Raw genomic sequence first — 27,547 nt, forward strand, 5'->3', positions numbered from 1 at the left:
TTACCCCAGCTTGCTACAACATAAACCAGTAATGTCCAGTGTAGCATCTGCAATAACAATTAGCATCAGTTTTTCATAACCATAAATGTGTTATCTTATAGATGAAGACAAAATAACGTAATTTAAAAGGGAGATATGACCTATTCATGACAGTCAGTGGTGAACAGTAAAAAGGAATATGGTGTGGCTATATGTGGTCAAATCTCTTTTGCCTGTAAATAAACCAGTGTTGTAGGCCACTAATAATACTCAGGTCATGGGTTTTTATGTTACAGAGACGCTGCATCTATCTGTGGGGGACAAAATCTGATTATCTTGGTCTGAAGTGTATGCTTAATGAAGAGGTAAATGTTAAAAAACTAAAGAGCTCTGTTCATGGGTTTAAATGTTAAATGTAGCTGACAAAATAAATGTGCGCTTGATGGTGTGAACGCTTACTTTGCCAAAACTGTGGCACTTTGATATTACACAGCACTGGTCTTGGCCATTACTTCATGAATGAAAGTGGAAATGTTGATACTCCACCAAGAAACTTTACTTTCTTCAGAGTGGTTCCTATAATAGTGGTTTGGATAAACAACATGGCTTGTAAAGGTATGAGGGGGGCTTAAAGATGTCTTTAAGCGTCATGCACAACCAGGTGGCATTAGTCAAGTGCTTCATTTTCATGATAACGCTTCACATTATTCCCATAATCTATTCTTCATATAAATATAGACAGGCAGCAAATGCAAGTAAAATACACTTAAAATTGTTATACAATAAAATGCTTCACAGAATGAACATGCAAAAAAAAATTTTTTTTTTTAAAAATCACAAAAGAATAATAATATATATGTGCATTGTTTTTCTTTACATTTCTCAGAAAGTCTTTTGTCTTTGAACAAAGCCTGAGAGAACCCACTGTAACCTTTATGAAGCCAAAGTGGAGATATAATCACAGCAGTAGCACCCTCGAGGTTATTAAGCTGCGCTATGCTGCCCTGAAGGAACAACATTATACCTTCCACAGACCATGGGCACAAACCTGGACTAGGTGAGTGGGCAGCGGCACATGTTAATATGTAACTACAGCTGGTCGTGTTGGGCCTGGTGCTACTCTGTTCCTCTATGGAGACTAATCTAAAATTCCAATACACCAGTAAACATCATCATACTCCCCAAAGGTCTGTGTGTAAATGTATGTGTGTGTGTGTGTAAGTGTATGTGTGTGTGTGTGTGTGTGTGTGTGTGCAAGGCTGTAACAATGCATTGGCACTACAGTAGACTGCACAGTGCTGTAAATTACAGCATGCAGAAAATCCTAAACTTATAAACATATATGGTATATCAAAGAGGTACTTCAACAAAAATATTCCGAAAAATAGCTGCTCTTAAAATATCGAAGTGATGGTCTGGATATCCAGGAGGAATTAGACTACTATTCGAATAAGGTGGGATTCAATGGCTTCTAAGCTGTGGGAAGTCTGTTACCTCATAGCGTACCATAAAACACACACTGTTTAAATCAAAGGAACCTGTGATCTTTTAGCAGATGTGTGCATTTTCCTTAGTGGTCATGTAAAAATGTTGTTCCAGAACATAAGTGTTATAAGGGTTAGGATTTTAGTGTGTGTGTGTGTGTGTGTGTATGGGTATGTGTGTGTGTGTGTGTGTGTGTGTGTGTGTGTGTGTGTGTGTGTGTGTGTGTGTGTGTGTGTGTGTGTGTGTGTGTGTGTGTGTGTGTGTGTGTGTGTGTGTAGAATGATACAGTACAGTGGTACAGTAGGGGCTTGTCCTCTAGGGGAAGTGGGCAGCGGCGGCATTGGTGGACGTCAAGCTGGCCGCCTCTCCCCGGTGGTCCAGCTGGTTCTGGAGACGTGTGATGTTGGACAGCTCCTCCAGCTCCTGGAACTGCCGGTCTGTCTTGTGGCTGACCAGCGAGCGGTAAAAGTGCACGGCGAACACGATAAACACCAGGCCGAACGGCACCATGATGGACGTGGAGGTGATGGCGGCTGCCTGGCCGGGGCTGATGCCTGGTGCTGCCGTGGTCTTGGTCTCGACCGGGCTCCCAAGCGGCAGGAACTTGACCCAGCAGAGCAGCACCACCTCGGCCAAGAAGAGGAGGGTGCCGATGACGGTGGAGAAGGCCCAGGCCAGCTCGATGTGGCGGTGCATCCGCTCATGTGGCGACTCGTTGACCGAGTTCAGGTTGTGCACGTTGCTGACGGCCTCCAGGTTGGGCAGGATGCAGGTGCTGACCATCAGGGCGAACAGATGCACGGCCACCAGCACTGTGGTGCAGGCACTGAAGGCAATCAGCAGGCCTGGGGGATACGTGAAGTCCCGCTCCAGCTGCACCTCAACCATAGCCACCTGGAAGGGCACAGACACACATCAATCACTGTAAAGCCAGACATGCCATACACACAAAGAGCACAAATGTTCAAACTAGTCTAGTTTGACCAGTTTGACCATATATATATATATATATATATAGATAGCTTTTTGTAAGTAAAATTCATAAATTACATTCAAGCTCAAGAATGTTTAAAATGAGTAGCTCAAGAAAGGGTTGAATGCATCAATTGTCAACAAATTTATGCTTGGATATTATGCTCGAAAATATTTTTGTATTTAAAATCTTAATATGTCTAAAACAAAGTAGACTGTACAAAATGCTTATTTTTTGTCAAAAACTAAAAGTCCAAAAAAGTCTAAGGGGAAAAGTCTCGAAGGGACTCAGACTCAGACTGTGAATCTACTTTGTTATTAAGCAAAGTAGACCAACAGTTTACAGTTCAACGGTACAAACAACTCTCTATGTATATATATATATATATATTATAAGAACAATATTATTGTCTGTTTTAGCTTAGAATTCAGTCAAATGCATTAACACAACTTGTGCATTTCATGGTGTTAAGAGCCTTTCCAGTGGAGTTAAGAGGTCTTGTGGAACTGGCGTTAAGACGTCTTCCACTGAAAGTGAAATCATTGTTGATGTTCACTTTTTTTGTTTGCCATGGGCCCATTCTATTATCTGACTATCTGGTAAAAGAGCATGCTAACCAACCAGCATCACTTTCTTCCAATAATCCACTTCAGAACTGACCTTTAACCCCGACTAACTTGTAGCCCCACCTTTAGTTTGGCAATGTGTTGCATATTCGCTATAGCCTTGAGGTTCTGCAAAAGTACGTGTGTGGGCCTGCAGGTTTGACTGCACATATCGCACGTCTGAGCCGCAAACTGAACGAGTGTAGAGACAACGGAAACTTGACAAGTAGTGAACTTTTTGCATGCAACATTACATCCGCTGGTATGTATGCAAGTCTGGTTAGATTATATGGCGAATTTCCGAGGCGAGCTATACAGAGCATATTGGTGTTTAAAATAAGAAATGGCATCTGTCGTTAAGGAATACTTAAGTTCACTAAATGCAGCTGAATCAACTGATCGGCTGACAGGTGCGTGCTACCCATAGTGGTGGTAATCGCATGCGTCACACTGAAAGTACGGCTACATTTTACCGACAACATTCCAAATTCCTTTGCAGACTGATATGAATTCCTATGGAGGAATATGTTAGTGAATGTCAAGTTGCTAAGCGGTAGGACTACTTACCATGGCGAAACCCGAAAGCAGGGCTGAAGTTCTGCTACTTGCCTTCAACTTGGCCCGACTCAAGTAAAGTTTTCTCCATGACAGAGCCTGAAGGGAGTGCTCGTTCAAACTCATTGTGTCAGGCATAGTGCAAACTTCAAGCAGCTAACGTATGTAGTCTCGAACTACAGCAAGGTACACACAACGGTTATTCTGGTAAGTAAGAATCAGTGGCAAATGCTGCACGATAAGATCGACATGACAGTTTTGATCAACGGAATCTCTGAAGACTTGAAATCTGACAGCAAAGAAACTTTACCTCCTAAGTACAGTAGCAACATATTCCTGCTCACTCAGGAAACTACATTGAGATATGTCCAGGGGCAGGAAGCAATGATTCCCGGGTGCATTATGGTCAATTGAGTTTAAAGAGTAGCCTTGTAGAAACGGTATCTCCCCTTGTTTAAGGAAAATTGTATGCTTTCTTTAGATTATTAAACGTTATTGAGAAAATGCTGCATGTGTTTTATCTCTACGTAACCCGTTTTTATGTTGGCCGAACACGAAGTTTTGCTTAAACTCAGATCCTATGAGTTTTCATTGACCTCACATGCTGTTCCCATATTAAGGATATTTGCTTCTCCTTTTTGCAGAATCCTCATGGCGTGACCCCATTATATCAATGATGATATTAAGTAGCCCCTCCAGATATCTTTAAAGCCACACATCATTTGGAGACCCTCCAATGCAGTAGTTATCCTTCACCAACTGGAGGTAAGAATTGCTGGAAGTAGGTGTAAATGGGGTTCATCAGAGACAGGACTGTGGCCAATGGAGTCTCCTGTATGGTTTTGGGATTAAGTCTGTATCTGTTTTACACTCGGCACATCAGAGTCCAGATTACACTGATATGGAGTTAAACCTGTATCAGAGACCACCAAGAACGCCTGATCTCCCAAGTCTATTTATGATCACTGTCAGTATCCAGCCAGGGAAATCAGACTCTTGATCAGCAGTCAGATTGTACACTGCAGTAGGCTATAGCTGTCATCACCATGGTGACATTTAGGCATGAAGAACAGTTAATCTACCAGAAGGTGCTAATACCACAGTTGTTCAGAGGTGGTACTTCTGCTATGTCAGAGATCTGCCTTCACCCTTCTCAGTGTTAGCGTTCTATAGCCTACAACCAACTATTCATTGATCAGTTATATGTAGGTCAAATAAACAAACAAATAAAACACACTGATGTCCACCTACCTACTGGTGTAGATAGAAGATATGCCTGATTGTCATTCTGGGGCAATATGCATTGTGATTTTGAAAATGAAAGCCAACCTTGTCTGCAGTGCACTGTCTTCTCTGAAAAATGTGTGTTCCTCTCCTGTAACTATCTTTGCTTACAGGAGGGGAGCCATTATCTTTCTTTTACATTTTTTAATATAATTTTTATTTTATTTTGCTTACTTGAGAGAGGATTCATTGTAGTCTCAAAATACAGTAGCTGTTGTTGTAGGATGGATGTTATTATATGTTATCGCCTCTGCTGGCTTTTTGAACATCAAGCTATTGCTTTTCTTTGTTGGATTTATTACTGCCGTGTTTTTTTTTTTTCATTTTGCTTTTTGGACTGATTCATGCAAAACATGGAACGGCAACTAGACAGTTTGTCAGTTCATCTTCAACTTAGACACACAACAATTTAGTTCTTCTTTTTGTTCCTGATGTCCAGAGTTAACACCATTTCAATAAAGATGTTGAGAGACATTACAACCCTGGTGGTGGATGTATTGCACCATAGACTTGCTGGGATTGGAAGTGAAAAATCATCATATTTTTCTACTTCTGGTATCTGTCTCAGCCTTATGTGTGTGTACTGCATTCTGATGGGACTGACTTCAAAGTCTTATAAGGAGATTATGCATGTACTGCGCTTTGATGGGATTGAGGCTGCAGATGAAGATGGCTGTGATCAAATTTGGGCCAGCAGTCAAATATTTTCTCACTATGTTAAAAAAGATGGATAAAGTGAGGACCAGAAACCCACAAAGAATTCAGGGGGTTTATCGTTCAGTGCAGACTGGTCTACATATGGTGACCTGAACACAAAGGCCTTTAAAGTAATGAACATTTGCTTCAGATTTGGTTTTGGTAAAAAAAAAAAAAAGACAGAGGTTGTTGAGCTGCAGAAGTGGTACATAAAACTGCATGAGAAGTGTTTGACTTTTTGGAGTAGTCGAACATATATTTACAACATATACAGTATATCCCAGGGGGAAAAAAAATGTTTAATTTATGTGGACAAATTACGGCAGTGAAGCTGCCAGAGTTTAGTGCCTACATCTGTCTGTTCGTGTCTGTGTTTGAGGGAGAAAGCGAGATAGGAGAAAGAGAGTCCCCCATGACTTAAAAAAGGAAAGCAGCTCGTTTCTGGAAGCAACAGTTGTGTATCAACAAAGATAACAGTGAGCTTAACCTTTCTTTAAGGCCTGAAAACCCTAAAATGCCAAACATATTATTTCACACATCTCAGACTTTCCATGAGATATGAGTACTGTTCTGACCAGCACAGTAGTGCAATAGCCTTGCAACTCTTTGCTTTGGGATTACATGAAGTCCATCTGAGTTGGATGATTCAGCATTTTTGTGCAGCTATACTATGTGCTCCCACTAGCCTCTCTGACAGATGGGCTGTGAGACTGACATATTGCCTTTGTTATTTTAATGGAGATCCTTGAAGGAATCTTCTATGTGCCAAACAGCCACGGTCTCATGCCTGTAACCTGTTGCATTGAGAAGAAAAAAAAAAGACAAAGGCAGAAGCCACAGCTGCTCGCAGAGCAGGCCAGAGCAATCAAACTCCAACCTCTGGCGATCAGTTCCTGTATAAGGCAGAAAATGGAGGGGGAAATCAAGTACTCTATCATCCTGAGATAGAATCTCAATGTAGTGGGTACTGCCACACAATATGAAAGGAAATGTTGATTTATGCTTCATCTAGCTTCTACCCTTGTTTCTACATGCGGTAATCTTGCCTCTACTCCCTACCCCAGGTCCTTTGTGGAGGCTTTTCCTCCCAGCTTCTCCCCCCTCCCCCTCTCCCACCGACCCTTAGCTCACAATGAGCACCCTTTGTGGGCAACCCTGTAACCGAATGCCAGCTGCTTCCTCATTGGCTGAGCCCGAGCCCCCTCTGCCTTTTCCCAGCGCATATGCATGAGGTTAGCGCCTGCTTGTGTCTCTGCAGCTGCCCGTTCCAGAGAGATAGAGAGAGAGAGAACGAGAGAAGGAGAGGGAGGGAGAAATAGAGAGGGAGAAATAGAGAGGGAGGGAGAAAACAACAGACGAGAGGTTGAGCGAGCAACAGAGAGGAAGAGAAAGAAAGAGAGTGAGCACGAGAGAGAACAGGAGCAGTCGAAGGCTCCAGCCATGGCAGTGTTGTGTGTGTTAGGGAAGCGATGAGAGGAGGCGGCCATGGCTATGTCACTGAGCGCGGACGATGAGGATTACGACTCCGACAGCACAGAGCAGGTTAGCCTCCATACGCACACACACACACACACACACACACACAAACACACACACCATTGCTACCCTCTCAGATTTCTTAGCCTTTAGATCAGGGAATAAAATGGCCATATTAGTGTGTATGTTTGCCTGCATGTGCTTTACCACTCCCTCTTTCCCCCTCATGTCTCTCTTCCCAGATATTTTATCTGTTTTCTCTCTCTCTCTCTCTCTCTCTCTCTCTCTCTCTCCCCCCATTCCTTGATCTTCCTATCCCTCAGAGAGGAAGTCATAGAGACCGTGAGCGTGGCTTTCTCTGCTGTATTCAGGAAAGATATCTCAATAGAGAGAGGTAGAGGGAAGAGAGGGAGAGAGAGAGAGAGGGTGAATGACAGGGAGAGCAGGGCTCAGAAGGAAGAGAAAAAGGGAGAATCTGGGATATGGCTGTTGTTTGCTAGCTATGTGTGTCACTTAGCAGAGAGCAAGCCAGCCAGAATGCTTCGAATTGCTCTGCTTTGTCTTTGTAGCTTGAGGCTGGAATCTGACCTTCCTGTGTGATTTTTGCCTTGTAGTCCAGGTCCACCGTTGCTTCATTTTCTCTTAGACCGATCACACGGAGGTTTTCATGTAGACGCGCGCACACACACACACACACACACACGTGAACTTGCACACAGCTAAGGTCATGTAACACAGTGGCGTACACTGCTTTGCTTCACAGAACTGTGTTGTGGCGATCATAGCTCTTGTTTCATCGTAAATGCGTCCTATTCTGACCATAGTGTGGGTGTTTACCGCAAGAGTTGAAGGAGGTTTATTTATTTATTTATTTCACTGGAACAGGGGAGAGGAAGGTAAATGATGAAACAACGTGACCCAACATGTGTGTCCTCTCTGTTTTATCTCCTCCCCTTTCTGTCAGTCATTTATGTACATGAGTCATACTGTTACTGTATTTTGCGACGGTGATGAGGGGGAGGTTTGTGCGTGGGTTTTCATAATCATAGCAAATAGGTAATGAATAGAGTGACCAGGTGTCCCACTTTGCATTGTACTGCACAGCATTTGGATGCTTCGTCCTGCCTCCTGCATATTGAGATAATGTCTGGCATTTTCATTGGTAATTTGTTTTTTTTAATTGTTGGAAATAAGAACACGCAGACGCTTTCTTTTACCCGCTCGGCACCTGAGCTGCTTATGCCGTTGTGGCAGAGTTTCTACTATTATTTAATAGCACTACATCAAAAGCAGTAACCAGGCTCGTACAAATGCAACACAGCCAAGCTTTTCTAAAAACCTGGCTTTCATTAAATGACTGAGAAGAGAATTGACTAGAGGACAAAGTATAGGTGTTTATAGGCCAAAAAGCAGAATACAAATGTTTCTGATTCAGTTGGGTAAGTTTTAGGTTACCTCTCAGCATTGGTTAAGTTGTCCCACATTGTTCTACACAAACTTTCTGTCCCACATTTGGTCTGTTTGCATCTGGTCAGCCTAGTAATTCATTATTGTTATCGGTGTACACCTGTACATACCCTACAGAATACAGATGTAAGGGTTCATCATCGACTCTAATACTCCAACACTGGATATATATTACACATATATAAACAAACAAGTTCCGTAGACCACAGAGCATAACATCACAGGGTTCTACAAAGAATCACTTGGCAGAAGGTTGTCTGCATATTTATTTAGACTAAAAGGAGAACACACGTTGTTTTGTAGAGATGAATGCTAAGAAGTGCTAAGAGCATATTCTGGTATGCTGTTGACAGATAAGCCTACTTTGTTCTTGGTGATCTGGCATTTGGAGGAGTCGGGCTAGATTTGTTGAATCCCAAATGTAGTGATTTTCTTTGGTAAGAGGGCATAATGTTTGGGTTTGTGGGTATGATTTATTGGAAAGACAGTCTTTATTCCAGTAATCAGCTGTTTATGTGCTGTTACAACAACACACCTTTTCTTAGTGGTTCATAAACAGCTGCACAATCATACAAGTGTTACCCACAAGACACACACACACCCACCACAAGCAAGGACCTGCACTCAGTCAGTCACTCTTTCCCTGTCTTTCTGTCTCCCTTTTTGGGTTGGTATTTCTCGTTCTTTCTCTTTCTCTCTCTCTCTCTTATACACACACACACACACACACATGCGCCCGCACACTTGCAAGTAGATACATATGCTTTTGAGGCACATATGTTACAAATATATACTCACAGGAACAGATGGTATTTCTTAAACACACATACATACGCACACACACAGTCACACACAGTTTCAAGGATTGTGCTCTTGTTGCCCCTCCTAATATGTGAATGTGTATTTTAACCCCTGCATGCTTGGTGCCTCTTTGTGTCAGGGGTGTGTATTCGTGGTGCGCTGTGTCTTTAAGACAGGCCTGTATTTGCTCTTTGGGATGGGGGGAGGGGAGAAGAGAGGAGAGAGGGAATGAGGAACAATAAAGGAGCCTCTGAGAGTAGGGTTACTCTGGCACACCAAGGATACACTTCAGGCCGGTTAAACCAGTGCTTCAAACTCTGGCCTCTGCTACTGTTAGCATGTTAGCATGTGTCTGTGATTGTGTCTACACTGAATGTCTGTGGATATGTTGTCTTTTGAAAAATACCTACACATGAATTAACAAAGGTATCAACATCACAACTATGCAACCTTTGAAACGAGTGGTCAGGAATTTGAATTATGTTATATAATTAATTATAATTTCAGTAGTATACAGAAACACTGCAGAGCAGGAAGTGATACAAAGTTCCCTGTTTAAAAAAGTCGGCCTCTTGAATATTGTCTGTACATGTAGAATTCCACTGCAGTGAATTGAGAGTGACAAAAACATGGCTGATATACAGTAGCTCTACATTGCAAAGCTGTGAAGGAACAAAAGCCCAGCACTTGAAAAACAAGAGAAGGAAACACATTCACTTGATTGAGTGTTGAGTCATGCTGTACACTGGCTGACTCGCTTACATCAACCCACAACCTGACCATGTGTGAATTCCTGAAGCATTAGAGTGCAGAGTTTTGGGAAATGTTGGTCAGCTGAGGGTGTGTGTTCCTGCAGCCTGGAACACAGGAGGAGAACCGCATTAGTCCAAACTTCCTATCAAACACACACTCTTATGTACACATTGACACTCAGCCTTAATAAAAACCCATTAAGCTGTGCCCATGTATTGCAACATGCATCAATGGGATGCAACAGCTCTGTGATCCAGCATTCACAAATGGGTTATTGTATAGGAATTCAGAAGCCTTTCGGCATGTGACTTGCTAACAACATAGCAACTGAAGCTATTGTTAGTTTCTGTGCTCTTTTCCACGGTATACTTTTGTTGATGTATTTGTACACCTCACAGGTATGCAAACTAAGTGGCGTACCTGTGACTTGTTGAAAGTCTTTGAACGTTGAGTTGAGTCTCCGTCCTCCCGCGTGCCATCTTCACACTCTCACAGGTAGCACCATGCTGCACCAGTGACTCACACAGATCTCTCTCCGCCCTGAGGGGGGGGGGGGGGGGGGGTGTTGTTGTTGATTCATCCTGAGCTACTATCTCGTTATGCAAATACAAAGGTTTTTCTCTGGCATCACATTTCTCACATATTGTTCTAGACCACAAGTTTCTGACAGCGAGGCTGTGAGATCAGTGGGCATATGGGATAGTCAGCCGGGTCAGTGCGGTAAGACCCACAGGGGAAACCTCTGATGGTGAATCACGTGTTTGTCATGAAAATTGCTTTGCTGTTGAGGGATAGAAGAAAGAAGCGCTGGGTTGAGGTTGGCAGGTTGGTGTTTGTGTTGGGGGAGATATTGTGACTGTATGCAAGGATGTTACCAGTGTGAACTAAGACGTAGCTCAGGTCCAGATCAAATCTACGGTCTCAGCAGTGGATGGTGCGCAGTCTAACCATGAAGTTCAAAGGTCAAGTCATTAGTGAGACATTAGGTCATTAGTGAGTTTGTTCCTTAGCTTTTCCCTGCCACCCTCACTGGACCATGGAAAAAAGCAATCTAATTATGTTGCATATCTTTTACAGGGAACACCTCTGAGCTATTACATGCTAGTGCACGCCTGCTCTTTGATCAAATGACATGTCAGAAGCTTACAGTTGGTCCCCTAATGTGAGGTTACAATCAGTAGCTCTGTGTGCTTATAATGGCAAGTTAAATAGTAACTCCGACTAAGTCAGTCAAACCGTGTTTTGTTTTTTTTGCAAAGCTGTCTTTGTGCACATAAATATACCTATGCAAATAATGACTACCCTTTAATATCATGCAATGCGATTTTTAGCTTCCTGGTGATGAAGCTTCTGTTACATCATGCAGCTTTCCAGTTGGCTATTGATTTCCTTCCAGTGCACTCAGAGGCCAGAGCTCTTAGGTTTCTCAATTAGCAAAATAACCGACCTCGAAAGATTACCTGCCTCTGGATAGGATGAGATTCTGGCAGTGTGTTACTCTAACTATAGGTACACAATTGGACAATAAGTGTTTTTGCCAAAGATGCATTTCACTAGTCCCCATTGATCACAACAATTGGTTGGTTGGTGGTTCCAGACTGAATTAATATTCAATTACAAATCTTCACTGATTTCTGAAAAGACACCAAAGAAATATGTGAAGCAGGCACTAAAATAGTAGGAATGAGGCTGTTAACCCAATTTAAACAAGGCCATTTTTCATTCAGTGATAGGACAGTAAAATTGCTGCCATTTCACAGTGCCAGTAGGATGCTGTTGCTTTGCAAAGACCTCCAAACAGACAGTGTCTTCATACAGCTGTTTGGCCCGCTGTCAGCCCTGGCAGCTTTTGCTCGTTATTTGTATCAAATTGTACTAATATCCGTAGTTTAACACAGACTATTTAATGTGGCACATCAGATAATTGGCTTTTAGTTTGATCGTGAAGTGAGTTAAAACAGTAACACAGTAATTCACGTCCGCTGGGTTCTTGAGATTGACTCCGACACATCCTCTGAGGTAAGACATAATGATCAGTCTCTCAGATAAACACTAAACCTCCAAATGCTTTGTTGTTGTTTTTCCAAGGCATTACAGTGCTTGCATCAATGACGGACTTAACTCATAACATGACCTGTCAGATATTTTCAACGGTGGATATTTTAAGGCAAGCTGGAGGGTGCGCCTTTGGTGATCGCCACAATGGTAAAAGCTAGTTACAGTAAATGATTGTGTTATGGAGGCATGACTGAAGAAAAAAAATGTGCTCAGTTATCTGTGGAGATGGCATAAGGGAATATGCAATAATAAGATGCTGGGTGTATTTATAACCATGTTCGCGCCTTCATCTCGCTGTGCTGTTCTTGTTCCCTTGAGGATGAGAGTAGATGCTTTTAGCTACTCCTTCTCTTCCTCCCTCTTTTGCAGCTCGTCCTTCATAAGCCTGCTTTGAGAAGAGGTGCGAAAGAAAGAAAAAAAAAAAGCCTCTCTAATCAGTCCTGGTCTTTTTTTAGATATGTACTTATTACTCACGCACTGATGAAGATCTTTGAAGATCTTCTCTGTTGCTGTTCATGTACTGATTGTGTGTGACACTTACTTGACGATTTGCGCTACTTACGATTATGTTACTATGTGGTCATACCAGAGAGAAACATCTATTTCAGTTCTAAAGAGAATTGGGCACAATTCTGAACTGGCATTATCTCTGGGCTGCTAAAAGTGGTGTCCAGAGAGGACCCAGTGCATGCACAGTGCTTGTGTGATGATGATGCAATCTCTTGGCTCCCTTGCCCAAGTGTTGGGTTACTGGTCTGGAGTAGCAAAGCACCCATGGGTGACTGGAATGGCATCGCCATTTGATTAGCTCCATTGCAGCGCTCAGTCACTGTGGGGCTGTAAACGTGTGAAGTTGGACCCAGCCACGCTGTGGCTCAGCATAAAGCTGTGTGTGTGTGTGTGTGTACACGTCCACTGTCAGGGTGTGAACAGCAGCAAGGTAATTTTGCAGAGTTCCCAGAGTAGAACAAGTAAAGCTCTGCTGACATGGGCATTTTGCAAAAAAATTAGCTCTCAGCAATACACACACAACTCCCAAAGTCACATATCAAAACCAGTTTGATATCCTTTTCCGCTATGCTCAACAGTCTTTCCCTCAAAGCATCCTCTCTGGGAACACTTGATGTGTGCTTCGGCTAGACCCACTAGTATAGGCCCCCTGGACTTCCAATCACTCAAATCTAAATGTGTTGCCGTGTCTTTTTAGGCCCAGTGTAGGCCTCTGTGGTGCAGTTGTTTGCCCTGCCCTTGGCAGACTTGCTGAGAGTCATCTGTACTTCTGCTCTTTGTGGCCTACATGTAATCTCCCTCCAGAGGCTTAAATGAATGAAAAGAAAAGGAGAGAGAAAGAGAGAGGAAGAGAGAGGGAGAGAATGTGGGAACACCAGAATGAGAGAGGCCTTTGTGAGTCCCGGCACTCCGGGTCTCTCTCTTAATAAAATCCTGTGATTTAGCAGAGGCAGATTTCATTTGGGCAGGAATGCCACAGTGTGCTTGGCCCTGTCTTGTTTGTCTCTTGGTTATTGTGGTTTTGCTGTTCGGGGGCAAGCACTGGAATGCTCTTGGCCTTGCTCTCATACCCCAAGGTTTTTGCTCTCTGAGGTTTGATCCCATCTCTTCATCGAAAACAGTCTTATGACATATGACCCGCCAGGAAACGTAGTTTTAAAGAAACGCAAAATTAGCACAGATTTGGCCTGAAGGGGAAATGTAGTTTTAAACAAATGCTAAAATAGTACACATTTACCACATAGGCTGTTCATAACTTGAGGGGTTATAGAAAGAGCCGGCTGGTTAGCACTAAACATAGATGGGGAATGACTCAGGGCAACATGCTAACTCTGATGGCCATCCCTTTAAATCCCTGACAAGTTGAGCCCATGCTGAGGCTCGGCACCCTGGTTTCCACTGAAGCTCCTCACTTCTCTTTTTAGCCACCAGACCTGGAGGAGGGCCCACAGTAGTGCTAATGTAGCTTTACAGTAGTCGAGCCGTTTGCTTGGTAGGTACTACATTATGCCAGCGGCCAAATACTCTCGATTCTTCCCTCAGCCGACCTTGTGCTGCAGTTGAGAACCTCCATATTTTGTGCTGATGAGGAAATATGAGGCTGATCCTGGAGCTCCTTCAGAATGAAGTTTTTTTCTTTTTTTCATTCTGGTAATGCTGATTCTCCCTTATGCGGTGCTGCAGTGCGGTGAGACTGGGTTAAATGTTTTTCTTAGTGTGTGAGTGTGTGCTGTTCAAAGATGGCCCTGTGCAACGGTACGGCACACAGCATAGTGCAACAGCCTTCAGGGTCGAGCGCAAACTCATCAAGTGAACCAACATCAAAAGGATTCATTCTGAACATCAACAAAACAAACAAACACACACAAACACTCTCACACACGCATCCCTTATCAATTAAACCACCCTCCCCAATTACTCCAGTCTTTTCATGATTTTATTCCAACCATCTATCGCTCCTCAAAATGATCTGTTGCTATGGAAACAGACATCCCCATGCAGTACTGCTCGCCTGCTCCTCCACCTCCGATATTTTCTTCAGTTTTTCTCTTTCTTTCTTACTCTCTCTCTCTCTCTCTCTCTCTCTCTCTCTCTCATTACATATCGTATGCTCATCCTTTCCTCTCTATCTTAGTCTTTCACGCTGAAAGCAGACTTGGTTTTATAACCTGAGATTCCTTTTTTCTTGAAGATTACAAAGCAGTTTGCTGCAGATGGAGGCCTGTTCAGAGGAAGTCTGAGTGCCATTTTACCCGCAGGCAACTATCAATGAAGCTAGAACTGACCTAGAGGTTTGGCATAGATAGGGTTGGCATATTTTTTCTCCACACATTCTCAGTCAGGTAACAGTCTTCTGGTGCTGCAGCATATCGCATTACCAGCAGTCTCTTTTTCACGGTACATCCACTCTCTCCTTCCGCTCACCTTGGTTGTATGTTTTTCTCTTTTTCTGTGTTCTGCTCTCTGACAGATGATGTCTGTCAGCAGCTTTCTCTCATCTCTTGTTTTTTGTGGACACAGCAGAACATCACCGTTCTACAAATATAGAGCGATTTGTTGACTCCTGTCTCCTTTTCTTTCTCTCTTTCCCTCTCATTCCTCTCCCTCCTACAGCAGCGCCCTCCTAATCGGCCTAAACCCAAGATGGCCACGCCGGCATCCGCCTCGCTCTCCACGCCGGGGTCAACGGGGGTCAAACTGCCGTCCAATCGCAGTGCCTCGGGCGCCCGGCGGAGACGCACGCGCTGCAGGAAGTGCGAGGCATGCGTGCGGACGGAGTGTGGCGAGTGCCACTTTTGCAAGGACATGAAGAAGTTCGGCGGTCCGGGACGCATGAAGCAGTCATGCATCATGAGGCAGTGCATTGCGGTGAGTCCCTCCAGGTTTTCTGCAATCCAGGGATGTTACAGTGTAGAGGAGAGTGCCAGAAATGATGAGATCAGGGCCTGTATTCACAAAGCATCTTAAGGCTGAAAGTGGCTCCTAACTTGCCAATGGAGGAGAAACTCCTACAAAAAATGGGCATGGCAGTCTGTAAACTGGCGTGCAACTGTTTTTGGTGTGAGAGTTGTTCTTAGTGAGTGAGGAGTCCTCCCAGACTTAGTTTGAGCACCAAGGGGCTTTGTGAATTACTCTGCTACTTTTATCTCTAAGATGCTTTGTGAATAGGGCAGGGTTGGGAAGGTTACTTTTGAAATGTAATAGGTTACAGATTACTAGTTACCCTGTTAAAAAAGTAATGTAACGACAGTAATTACTTCATCAAAGTAAATTACTTATTATATTTGATTACCGTTTGCTGAGAGGTGGTGCAAATTTAATAAACAAGAGAACCAATCAAAAACAACACTCAAAATTGAGCACATGCTGCTAAATGATTGGAGCCTGTGTAGACGGCAAAAAAGTGCAAAGCAGGAGAATTAATTATATATTCTACATGTCCTCAAGAAACCACAGTCCAACTGATGTATTGTGGTCGATTCAGCTACAAAGCCTCTAACACCTATCTCTATTGGTCTTGTGTGTGCGTGCCAACCTTGTTCTCTTACTTCCACACGCAGATCTGGATACTTCAGCTTCTTCCTCTCAAAGGCTTCCTCAATTGACCTATGGCTAAGCCCCGCCCCCCTTCGTTACTGTTGCTAACTCGGACAAGTTATCGGAGCTTACTATAGTTTACAATGGCAGCTATCAGTGTCAAAACGATATCCCAAGAGGCTCTAGACAACTTTAGGAGACAAAAGAACCTGATTTCGTCTAAAAGCCTTCAAAAGAGACTTCATTATGCAATGGAGGGATATGTATAAAATTTTAAACTAGATATGGTGGATAACAAGCTTAAATTTGAGGCGAAAATGTACAGATCACTATGCAAGAGGGAGAAGCCTCATCTCACGGTCATCACGATTGCAGATAAATACATCCAATACCAGCATTGTTCATGCACCGTAGGGAAAGATTAAATTAATTTATCTTCAGTTAATTTAACTAATCTGGAGAGGCACTGAGATGTAGACCTACGTTTATTATAACTAGCATTAACCTGCCCCTGACAGGACAGTGTCCTAACTGTCTAGCTAGCTATCGTAACCGGCATGCGTGTGTTATCGGCAAATGTTCATGTTGTCATGTTAATTCATTATTAAACTCATGTATACTTGTGCATATCGATTGTTTAATAGAATGGCTGATTTTTAACAAACTGTCCGATAACTGACATAGCTACGCTAGCGCAGCTAGTGAATAGCTAACGTTAACGTTAGCTAGTTTTAACCGTTTTAGCCAGAGATAACTTGTCTAAACCTAGTATAACATCAGTGGTGAAAGTAAGCCGGTACTGTCAATGACAATAATGTGAATGAGTATGCCTATGATCATGTAGGCTTAGTTGATTGCTTTAGCAGAGGACATTTCCAACCTAACAAGAGTATGGCAGATAGCTAATGAACGTAGAGTTGACTGTGTGGTCTGCCACACAACTTAATCCACCGGAGACATTTGGCCCTGCCTTGTTTTAGTTTGGGAAATGGGATAAAATATACCCCATTGCCTATCCTCTCATGATACCTCGTATAAGTGTTGTATCTACCCCATGCACATCGTTTGACCATTTTTGTTCAACTTACATTACAACAAACCCCATAAAACAAGTGAAGAATCACGGTTTCTAAAGCTACTCTATATGGAGTTGTAAACTCAAGATGTCCGAGTGCAGTTGTTACTAAACTGCCATTGGCTCGTCTGCGTTCGAGGGGCGGGGCTTAGCCATAGGTCAATTGCATCTTCAAAGGCAATCATTAACTCAATAAAGAAAACAATGCATTCACACTCAAGAATACAACACCATGTCTGGTCTCATAGTAGTCACAACAATACACTAGGGAACTTGAAGTTGCCTTCCGACATCAGCCAGCAATCTCCAATCCTGCGCTTTGCCCCATTTGCCAGTGCTGTTCGAACGTGATTGGCGTCCACTTTTCTGCCCGTCTTTCACAAATGAAATTCTACTGTTTCTGTCATTAACTGGCAAAGAGTTAATCTCAACTAATGTATTCTCAAACAAACACTCTAATGACTTTCAAACCTGATTATGTCTCCACATGTAGCGACCCTGGGTCAAACTAGTTTTACCAGCCAGAATATGTTTTAATGCGCCAACACGCATACACAACATGAAGCTTCCGTCTTCACCCACCCACTGACTGAGGATCTGAATCTTTTGTGGAACATTATGCTAGTTCATCCATTGCCCTTGCTTTGCCTGAGAAGCCGCTCCTGATTGTCTAGTATCCTCTTCATGCTCAGAAACAAAGATGGTTACCATCTGCCTCCTTTGGCAATGCAGTCTCACCCCATGTTTTCCAACTTTCACCCAACCCAAACCATGATCTTCCACTTTATACCTGCCCAATGATATCCCTATGCTGTGATGCGCCTTGTTCCTATTGAACCGCTTCTCGTGGATTCCACGTCTACGCTGTTTTCACCATTGGAGCAGTGTTCTTGACTGTTTGATCCTTAGACTATGATGAAGTCATCTCCAGGATTTTCCATACAATGCTGCAGTACCCCAATCATTTATTTTGGATGTTCTGACCCCTTTCTAATCACTAACATTTTGATTAGTAATTGTAATTTAACAACTCTGCTATTGGGACAATATATACCCCTGTCAAAAAGGCCAAGCTTAATTTGGCCCACCCTATTTTGTGTATTTAAAAATGTATTCTAAAAGTTGGACATGTTGGACCATCCTCAAGTGATTGTGCAAGCTTGGTGTAAGAGCACTTTTTTAATTATAACAGCAGGAGAGGGGTTAGCTTTCCTTCTCATTGAAGTTAATGCTAGGACTGAAAACAACCTGTTAATTATTATTGCTACTTGAGGATCTGTCTTGTTATGTAGCATGTTGTGTCTGTTTGTGCTGTCCCTGGCTCGTTTGCTTACCTGTTTGCTTACCTGTTTGCTTGTTTGCACTGCAGCCGGTCCTGCCTCACACGGCGGTGTGTGTAGTGTGCGGGGAGGCGGGGAAGGAGGACACGCTGGACGAGGAGGAGGAGAAGTTTAACGCCATGCTCATGGAGTGCTCCATTTGCAACGAGATCGTTCACCCCAACTGCCTGAAGGTCAGATGACACAAAAACCCCACAAAGACACACAAGTCATTTTGAGGGTTAGACACCTTAAATCCTTTTCACCTATAACCACAGGTATTACACTGATGTCCCACTGCACTAAACATTGACTCTAAACTCTCATGTTGATCAGGGATCCTAGATTTCACACATCATATCCTGTCAAAAAGGTCAAAACAATCTAAAATATCCAAGAGATTGGAGGCCTCAACATCTTGTAGATACAGCTCTTGAAATATAATATAATACTAATGAAAGTCTCTGTCTAAGTGGTAATGTGTGAATTTGCAGTCTTTCTACATGTTGTGGTCACAGGTTGCTACTCTTTTCTGTCATTGTAACTGATGTCTGTTGGAACCCCCCCCCCCCCCCCCACACACACACACACACATTGAGAGATCTGTATGAATTTCCTGTTGATTTAAAATAAAACAGGGAGAAAATGGATGTCCTCTTGCCACCACATTCCAGTTAGCCTTGAACTAGCATTAATTCCATCAAAGAGATACTTATGTCGTTACTGCGTGTCATGTGCAAGGTGGAAACACAGAAATGCAAAACGAGCCCAGTTGACTGGTGAGCGTGTGGATAGAGTGATGTGTGTAGGAGTCCTAGACTGACCAACTTTGGGCCGATAAGAGCAAGATTGGAAATGTGTAGTAATCTCACCCATTGAAGTTTACTTGCTGATTTGTATCATATATATTTGTTACGTTGTGTGTGTGTACACTGCACATGATGTGTTTTTTTTATATTGTTTGCAACATTGTTAGAGAAAAAGAACGAAGGAGTGTCTGTGTGTGTGTCTGTGTTTTGAGAGTGTGTGGGCGTGTATAACACTAGCACACCCAGTTCCCTTTTTAAGCAGCTTTGTGGTGAGCTCGCTTAGCTTAACAAACTCAGTTTTCTCTGCCTTGTTCCTCTGTGGCTCTCCCCTGCAGCCCTGTCACTGTTTCTCAACCATTATTTCTCTCCTCCCGCCCTCTGTCTGTCTGTCTGTCTGTCCGTCCGTCTGTCTGTCACAGGTGAAGGACGTGGCCGGAGTGGTGAACGACGAGCTACCCAACTGCTGGGAATGCCCTAAATGCAATTACGCCGGAAAAACGGGAAAAGTAAGTATCTGAGGAATATCGTGCAGTATGATGTATGCTGAAGTGTGCACTCCTATTTGTCTTTGCAGTTTGCAGTTGGACCAATGCAGTGACAGTACTGTGAAATGAGGAAGAGTAAAACTTGCAGTTCAACATAGTTGGAGTTGGTCTCTTGTATAAGTTCTGTAGCTTATGAAGGCAGAACGTTCACGTGGATCTCTTGGGTGTATACATACACAGACTGGAGGAGACATTTGTTTCCTGTTTTTTTTTTTGCTCTCATTTAGTTCCTGTTGAAGTGTTGATCAGATGACTCACACATCTATCTGTCTCTCTCTCTCGCTCGCTCGCTCTCTCGCTCTCTCTCTTTCTCTCTCTCTCTCTCTCTTTCTCTCTCATACAAACACACTGGTCACACATACACTGCAAAAATTCAGCTTTCAAAACCAAGAAAAGACGTGGGCAGCTGTGGTGTCTGAGAGATGTAGGAAGTCAGACGTGGGCAGCTATGGTGTTTGAGAGGTGTAGGAAGTCATCATCAAAACAAGTTTTGTTCATTTTGTATTTGGACAGAATTACAAGTTAGGCAATACACAGGTGTGTAACGCCACTGTGTGTGTGTGTGTGAATGTCTCATGTGCAGTTATTTCCGCACGTCTCTGCACGTGTTCTCTCCTGAATGCCAACGTCTAATAAGCATAAGGTATAAAGTTGTCTCCCCCCTTCTCCCCCGTTTCGCACCTTTTGGTCGTCAAGCAAAAACGGGGACCAGGGTTCAAATACGCGTCCAACCTGCCTGGATCGCTGCTGCGGGAGCAGAGGCTAGGCCGTGAGGCGCGGGACGACGGGGACCAGACGCCCTCTGCCTCCTCCACCGGAGGCGGTGTCGGAGTTGCCCTCGGAGCCACCGGGCTCTCCCCTGCAGGAGCTCTGGGTGGAGCGTCCTGCACCGCCACCATCTCCTCCTCTTCCTCCTCCTCCCTGAGCCTGAAGAGGAAGAGCGAGCGAGAGGACGCGCCCAGGCCCCGAACGGACGAGTCCTCGGGCCCACACACGGGCCGCCTGCCCCCGCTGCTCACGCCCAGCGGCCTGCCCCGTCCGCGGCCCGAGATCCCGGCCTTCCTCAGGAAGAAGAGGAAGCTGTTTGAAGATGACGACGAAGAGGAGCAGCAGGAAGATGCCAACGCCAGGAGGAAGGTACGCAGACGGAGGTGGTCACGCGCATTAAGTCATAAATCCATGGCACACCCACGCATACAAATGAAGTGCTAAACACACACACACACACACACACACATCCTCAAACAGCGCTCTCTTTTACTTTTGCATTCTCCCTCTGACACACGCACACGCACACACACAGATACAAACATACAGTTTATTAATAGTACATTTAAAACGCTGGAGTGATTAAACATTTTGTACAGTCCTAAGTGAATAGTTCTTCTAACTCATGCCTATTTTCTTTCATTTGTAGAAGAAAACCTGGCGTGATGATCCCCTGATCCCCAGACTCTCTCAGGTCAAGAAAGAGGACGAGGAAGACGAAGACGAAGAAGAGGAGGAGGAAGAACACTCCGAGAGAGAGCAAGAGGACGAAGAGGACGACGACAAACTCACAGTGAAACGTTTGTCCAGAACAGACGAGGGCCGGCGCAATAGGCTGAAGGAGGAGGAAGACGAAGGAGAGGAGGAGGACGAGGAGCAGGACGAGGAGGAAGAGCGGAGCAGCCGCCGGAGCGAGCGCAGCCCCGGACCCCTGCGAGCCACGCCCGCCTCTCTGGAGAGCGACCAATCGCTGGGCAGCTCCCCGCGGGCGGGGCCCAGCAGTGAGGGGGGCGGAAGCGGGGACGGCGGCCCAGAGAGGACCCCTCCGACCCGCACGTCGCGGGTGTCTGCGCACCCTCACCCGCACCCCCACTCCCAACCCCAGGCCCAGGCCCAGCCTCACCCCGGCCAGCCACAGTCCAGAAGGAGGCGGAGGCTGCCTAACCGTGAGCTGAGCAGCGAGCTGAGCAAAGAGCTGAACCTGGAGATCCAGCGCACGGAGGACACGCTGGCCAACGAGAACCGCCAGCCGCTGCGGGGCGACCCGGGCGACGGGCCCGACAACGAGGACGAGGCCAGCGAGAACGAAGAGCCCAAGCGGCCCTACCGCAACGGGACTGGCGGCAACCTACTGGGCGGCCTAAGAGACGGACGTGCCGGGGATCTGGATAGAGTGGGTGGGGGCGGAGGAGGGGAGAGGCCGCACCTGCGCGCTCGGGAGATGAACGGCACGCCGTGGGAGCTGCGCCACTTCTACGGCCCACCGCAGATCACGCCGCTGGGCTTCAACCGCAGCTCGCCTGCCGTGAGGCCACCGCCGCCGCGCTCGCCGCCCAAGTGTGTGCAGATGGAGCGGCACGTCATCCGGCCGCCACCCATCAGCCCCCCGCCCGAGCGCCTGCCACTAGCAGACGGACACAGCCACGTGGCACAGCGCGAGGCCTGGTTGGCCATCTTCAGTCACATGACACATCAGGATCTGTGCGTCTGCATGCGCGTGTGCAAGACATGGAACCGTTGGTGAGGATATGTGTATGTGTATGTATATGTATATGTATATGTGTATGTGTATGTGTATGTGTATGTGTGTGTATGTGTCGGACTGAAAAGTCTCATGGCTCATTCTCTGTAAAATGTCTCTGCTAGCTTCAGAGATGCTAGCACTGCTAGCCTCACACCTCATTTAGCCTATAACAGATGTCTCATCGTGTCTATTCAATTGCAGCTTTAAAATGCTGTACTTGTAGGGGAACTAAAATGCTTGGCAATGTGTAACTTCATATTTAAACGCTTTAATAACTACTCTGTGTATGTGTGTGTGTTAGGTGCTGTGATAAGAGGCTGTGGACACGTATCGATCTGAACCGCTGCAAGTCCATCACTCCTCTGATGCTGAGCGGAATTGTACGCCGACAGCCTGCCACTCTGGACCTTAGCTGGACCAACATCTCCAAGAAACAACTCAGCTGGCTTATCAACAGGCTACCAGGTACAGCACATACATATTTGTTTTATTTATTTATTTATATATATATATGTGTGTGTGTGTGTGTGTGTGTGTGTGTGTGTGTGTGTGTGTATGTGTATATATATACTTGCAGACATGTGTGTGTCTGCCTGAGAAAACTGTACTGTAGTCTGATCAAAGATGCTGTTTTCAATATTAGCATGTATCTCTCTTACTCAATCCATAATCAGCTCAAATCAGCAACATGTGCAATACCTGTTTATATAGTGTCCTTATCTTTCTGTACCTTTGTATCTCTGTGCCTGTTGTAGATCTAACTATGTGTCTGAATGTGTGTATGTGTCCGTGTGTGTGTCCGTGTCTGTGTCTGTGTGTGTGTGTGTGTGTGTCTGTGTGTGTGTGTGTGTCCGTGTGTGTGTGTGTGAACAGGTCTGAGGGTGCTGCTCCTGTCGGGCTGCTCATGGGTGGCTGTATCGGCTCTTTGCACCTCCTCCTGTCCTCTGCTCAGGACTCTGGACGTCCAGTGGGTGGAGGGCCTGAAGGACGCCCAGATGAGAGACCTGCTCTCCCCTCCCACCGACAACCGCCCAGGTACCTCCTCACACCGCCAAAGCCTGCCTCCACGTGGGCAATGTATTCACATTTAAAACTGTAAATATGGATTTGCTAGACTACTAGTGGACAAATATATGCATTTTCTAATCAAAAAAGAAATAGAACAAACCCCAATTTAAAACAAGATAATCAGTTACCACCCGGGTGTACAGATTACGGGGCAGCTATATGTAATCAGTGGCCATAAATGTTGCAGCTATGGTTCTTAGTAATGTGTTCTTGTTGTTGTGGCCTTGTAACACATGTTATGTAAAGTGCAGTGGACAGAAAAAAATACTAGTGTTCACCTTGCCATGAAAGTTGCCAAAAGTACACTCAACTGAGACGCTGGCCAGATGGAGAGGCACAGAAACATGAAAACATTAAGTGACCTACATACAAACTCTCTGTCTAACCTCACGGAGCCCCTCTCAACCACCCAAGTGGATGGCCGCACAGAGGCACAAATATATCTTCATTGCACAGAGACATGCAAAATGTCGTATCCCGATGGACGCATCTTGATCAGTCATGTGCTTGACAGTAAGGGGAACTAAAAATGCTACAACTTGCTTATCAGCAAACTGCAAAGACTAAACCAGCTGAAGCCGCAATACAGAGGTGTGCCAGCTGTTGTCTGGTCTGTGAGGCAAGCTGCATGTGTGCAGCAGATTTGAAAATTAGTGGGAAATAGCACCCTGCATTGAAATGGTTAATATGTGGCTAAATGCAAAGCCACAGAGAGTTGCAAAACATCTAGCGACCTACATACAAATTGTCATACAAACCTCAGAGACCCACAGAAGAACAAAACCAACCAACCTGCCAGCACTGATCTACTTACTCAGATTGAAACTCACCTCCAAATGTTGCTGGAAAATACTTGGCACCAAACTGACCTCTGGTGGATATATTGTGCATAGCTCTGGGCCTGTACCTCTCCCTATTACATTTGACTGCTAGTCTCCCCAGGCTGTCTCAATAAGGTTTCTTTTGAGGTTGTAAAGGACAAAACCCCATGCATTTTTACATACTACAAGAATGGTGAAAACAAGCTTCAACATTTGTAATCACAATTTAGCTACTTAAATAGACCATACATGTTTTTTTTTTTACCTTGTGACTTTAGGTCCCTGGTCGCACTTGATAAAAGGACAATAAACTATGACATTGTCTTCATGTAAAAAAAATAGTCCCTGTGTAAAATGGTGTTTTCAAATCAGAACTGAAACTGTTTTGTCATTCTAGAGAAAAGCTGGGGCAGCAATCTGAAACAAAATATATCTGAAAAAAAACAACCTGGAAAATGTTCGAACGGTAGTGTCTTTAGAATCCTGTCAGTTTAGAGCAACATGACCTCAAGTGGCGTCAGAATCATTACAAAAAAACACTGAGACTCCGACGGTTTGCTTGTGCTGTGCATTAGAACATCTTGACTTTAATGTTAAGTTGACCTGGTCAGGTGTTTGACTCTTGTTGTGACGCACTCTGTGTGTTGTGGTCCTGTAGGTCAGATGGACACGCGCAGTAAGCTGAGGAACATTGTGGACCTGCGTCTGGCGGGTCTAGACATCACAGACAGCTCCCTGAGGCTCATCATCAAGAACATGCCCCTGCTGTCACGACTGGACCTCAGCTACTGCAACCACATCAATGACCAGTCCATCAACCTATTGACCGCCGCCGGCACCACTACCAGAGACTCCCTCACCGAGGTCAACCTGTCTGGTAAGCTACACACACCATGCACACACACACACACACACACACACACACACACACACACACACACACGAAGACACAGACACATACATGCATACATACACACACACACACACACACACACACACACACACACACACATACATACATACATACATAAACACATACATGTAAACATACCTGTGTTTCCAATGCATCACAGCATCACAGTAATCTTTTACTCATGGTCTAGTTTCCTTTCTCTGTGTGACTCACACTCTCTTCCTCCCTCCTTGCCTTTGTCCCCTGGCAGTGTGTAACCGAGTGACAGACCAGTCGCTGACTTACTTCAAGCGCTGTGGCAGCATCTGCCGGATCGACCTTCGATTCTGCAAGCAAGTGACAAGACAGGCGTGCGAGCGCTTCATCGCCGAGATGTCAGTCAGCGTGCCGTTCGGCCTGCGCGAGGACAAGCTGCTGCAGAAGCTCAGCTAGTCCGTCACGTTCGGGGACGTTGTAAGCAAAAACAATAAGGCAAACAAACCATAAACCACCAAAACTCAACCCCCACTTTGCACTAAAATTCATAAAGAAACACTTGCATATTTGGGTGGATGTCAGAACATTTTGTTGTGTTTGGATTTGTTTTGTTTGTGGTAATTTAGTTGGAAGGGCCGGCCTCTGAGTGTGGATGGGATGAGAAGTTATTGGTTTGGGCAAAGTTAAGCTGTCGAATAAAATAACAGCAGATGGGGACAATTACACATAATCAGACATGGTGTTCAGGCATACCGATAAGCCCACAGGACATACAGAGGAGGAAGGCTCGAGATCCCTCGGCTGGTCCCACCAAGGAGGCGGCGCCCCTCCCTGGCAACAGTGTTTTTCTGTGCAGACAAACCCAGCATGAGGGTGTTTGTTGTTTGTGCTGGTGAGGCCTTTTTTGTACAAAAAAGGAGTATAAAAATCATGTCGTAAGATTTCAGGTTGTGTGAAATCACCTTTTTTTTTTGTTATTTTTGCTATGTTCAAAAGTTGCATTTTTATATATACATATAAATATATATATATAAAATGATAATAACGTAAAACTCATTATTCTCTGTTGCCTCAGTATGTTGTTTTTGTTCTTCTCTGTATGTATACGGTATTGAATGCACTCCAGGACGGCCATCTAAGGTCATTACATTTCTTCTTTGAGACCACACTCCTCTTTCTTGCCTTCTTGTCTGTTGCTTTCGAGGTGTTCTAGTATATTCTGAGTGTTGTGCCCTAGCTTGTTACAGTGTTGAGGTCTTATTTCATTACAGTGCCATGTGCCACATTACCCATCATGCTTAGCCCTCACACCCTTTGCTGGCTTATGGAAGTGTATGTGTGTGTGTGTGTACATACCCATACACTACAGCCATGACCCCTAAAGGGTCACTACACACATTCAAACAGTGTTTCACCATGGGAAAATGGTAGTGGTGGATATTCCTGAATCGTGCAGACATTCATAGATGCATTGGTATTCAGGGGAACGGACATTAATTACTGAAAGAGAACTGCCAGCCCTGGATGTCTGTTTGACTGGATCTGTCTTCATGTGTTGGTGGTTTAGGGTTTGCACTTATGTCAATATTAATATTAATGTGTTAGACAGACACAAACCCTATTTCAGTCAGACACAAACCCTATTTCGGTCAAACACAAACCCTATTTCAGTCAGATATAAACCCTATTTCTTACCACCTAGTTCAGGTTGTAGCCATGTAGTCCTGGGCCAATTAAGATGAATGTGGAGATGGTTCACTTCAGATAGTAACTATACAGCAGAGGTTTAGAGAATACTGAGCTATTATTTTAATGATGAAGAATTAACTAAAGATGGTTATTGTTGCAATCATAATAATGATTATTATAATTTACTATTATAGTGCTCTGAATTTTTCTCAGGATCTTCAGACCAGGGAAGTGAGTTTGTGCCATCTGGTTAATTTTTTGTTTAAAAACCACTTTAAATTAAAGTTATACACACTTCCACACACCACCATGTACATTTGGCTATTTATATTTGTAAATTCTTAAAAAAGAAACTGAGATGAATGTGATTAAATGTATATTTCTCTGATATGTTGTGTGGTTTTTTTATTCCTATGAATTTTTAGATACAGGATTGTTCTCGTAGTAAGAGCAGATGTTTAGGGGGAACACACATTGCTCAAATAACATAATTTTAACATATACGGCAGATTATAAATAATGAAAAATTGCACAGGTGTAGTAGTGTGTTTGTGAAATATTAAGGATAAGTACTAAAATGATCACACTTTTTAAGACAAGGTCATGTATTTATTTTTCATAAAGTTATTTTGATATAATTA

At 44.2% G+C, this 27,547-nt stretch overlaps 2 protein-coding genes across 5 annotated transcripts; one reads left to right on the forward strand and one right to left on the reverse strand.

The window, feature by feature from the left end:
• Positions 1-1,692: 1,692 nt before the first annotated feature.
• orai1a (ORAI calcium release-activated calcium modulator 1a) lies at positions 1,693-3,738 on the reverse strand. The gene is made up of 2 exons (XM_012815866.3): positions 3,610-3,738; positions 1,693-2,358 (listed from the first exon to the last, which is right to left on the reverse strand). The coding sequence occupies exons 1-2, from the start codon at positions 3,733-3,735 to the stop codon at positions 1,780-1,782; spliced, it is 705 nt and encodes a 234-aa protein (XP_012671320.1). The 5' UTR covers positions 3,736-3,738; the 3' UTR covers positions 1,693-1,779.
• On the forward strand, positions 3,117-27,294 carry kdm2ba (lysine (K)-specific demethylase 2Ba). Of its 4 annotated transcripts, none has more exons than XM_031570339.2 (11): positions 3,117-3,304; positions 4,242-4,362; positions 15,256-15,510; positions 18,624-18,767; positions 19,802-19,888; positions 20,615-21,064; positions 21,345-22,435; positions 22,741-22,904; positions 23,313-23,474; positions 24,987-25,205; positions 25,492-27,294. In XM_031570339.2, the coding sequence occupies exons 3-11, from the start codon at positions 15,286-15,288 to the stop codon at positions 25,671-25,673; spliced, it is 2,724 nt and encodes a 907-aa protein (XP_031426199.1). In that variant the 5' UTR covers positions 3,117-3,304; positions 4,242-4,362; positions 15,256-15,285; the 3' UTR covers positions 25,674-27,294. The 4 variants fall into 4 exon arrangements, with proteins under 4 accessions (XP_031426199.1, XP_031426198.1, XP_012671447.2 ...); XM_031570338.1 differs by lacking the exon at positions 3,117-3,304 and adding an exon at positions 3,721-3,804; XM_012815993.3 differs by lacking the exons at positions 3,117-3,304; positions 4,242-4,362 and adding an exon at positions 6,908-7,119.
• Positions 27,295-27,547: the final 253 nt, after the last annotated feature.

The sequence above is a fragment of the Clupea harengus genome, chromosome 7, assembly GCF_900700415.2.
Source record: "Clupea harengus chromosome 7, Ch_v2.0.2, whole genome shotgun sequence".
Lineage (NCBI taxonomy): Eukaryota > Metazoa > Chordata > Actinopteri > Clupeiformes > Clupeidae > Clupea > Clupea harengus.

What these genes read in the sequence shown, in the direction of transcription:
- orai1a (XM_012815866.3), bottom strand. Translation starts at nt 3,735, where the DNA reads ATGCCTGACACAATGAGTTTGAACGAGCACTCCCTTCAGGCTCTGTCA. An exon ending in TGCTTTCGGGTTTCGCCATG is followed by an intron (nt 2,359 to 3,609) that starts GTAAGTAGTCCT and finishes GTGCCCTTCCAG; the next exon opens with GTGGCTATGGTTGAGGTGCA.
- kdm2ba (XM_012815993.3), top strand. Translation starts at nt 7,063, where the DNA reads ATGGCTATGTCACTGAGCGCGGACGATGAGGATTACGACTCCGACAGC. An exon ending in ACGCCGGAAAAACGGGAAAA is followed by an intron (nt 19,889 to 20,614) that starts GTAAGTATCTGA and finishes TCGCACCTTTTG; the next exon opens with GTCGTCAAGCAAAAACGGGG. An exon ending in TGCAAGACATGGAACCGTTG is followed by an intron (nt 22,436 to 22,740) that starts GTGAGGATATGT and finishes TGTGTGTGTTAG; the next exon opens with GTGCTGTGATAAGAGGCTGT.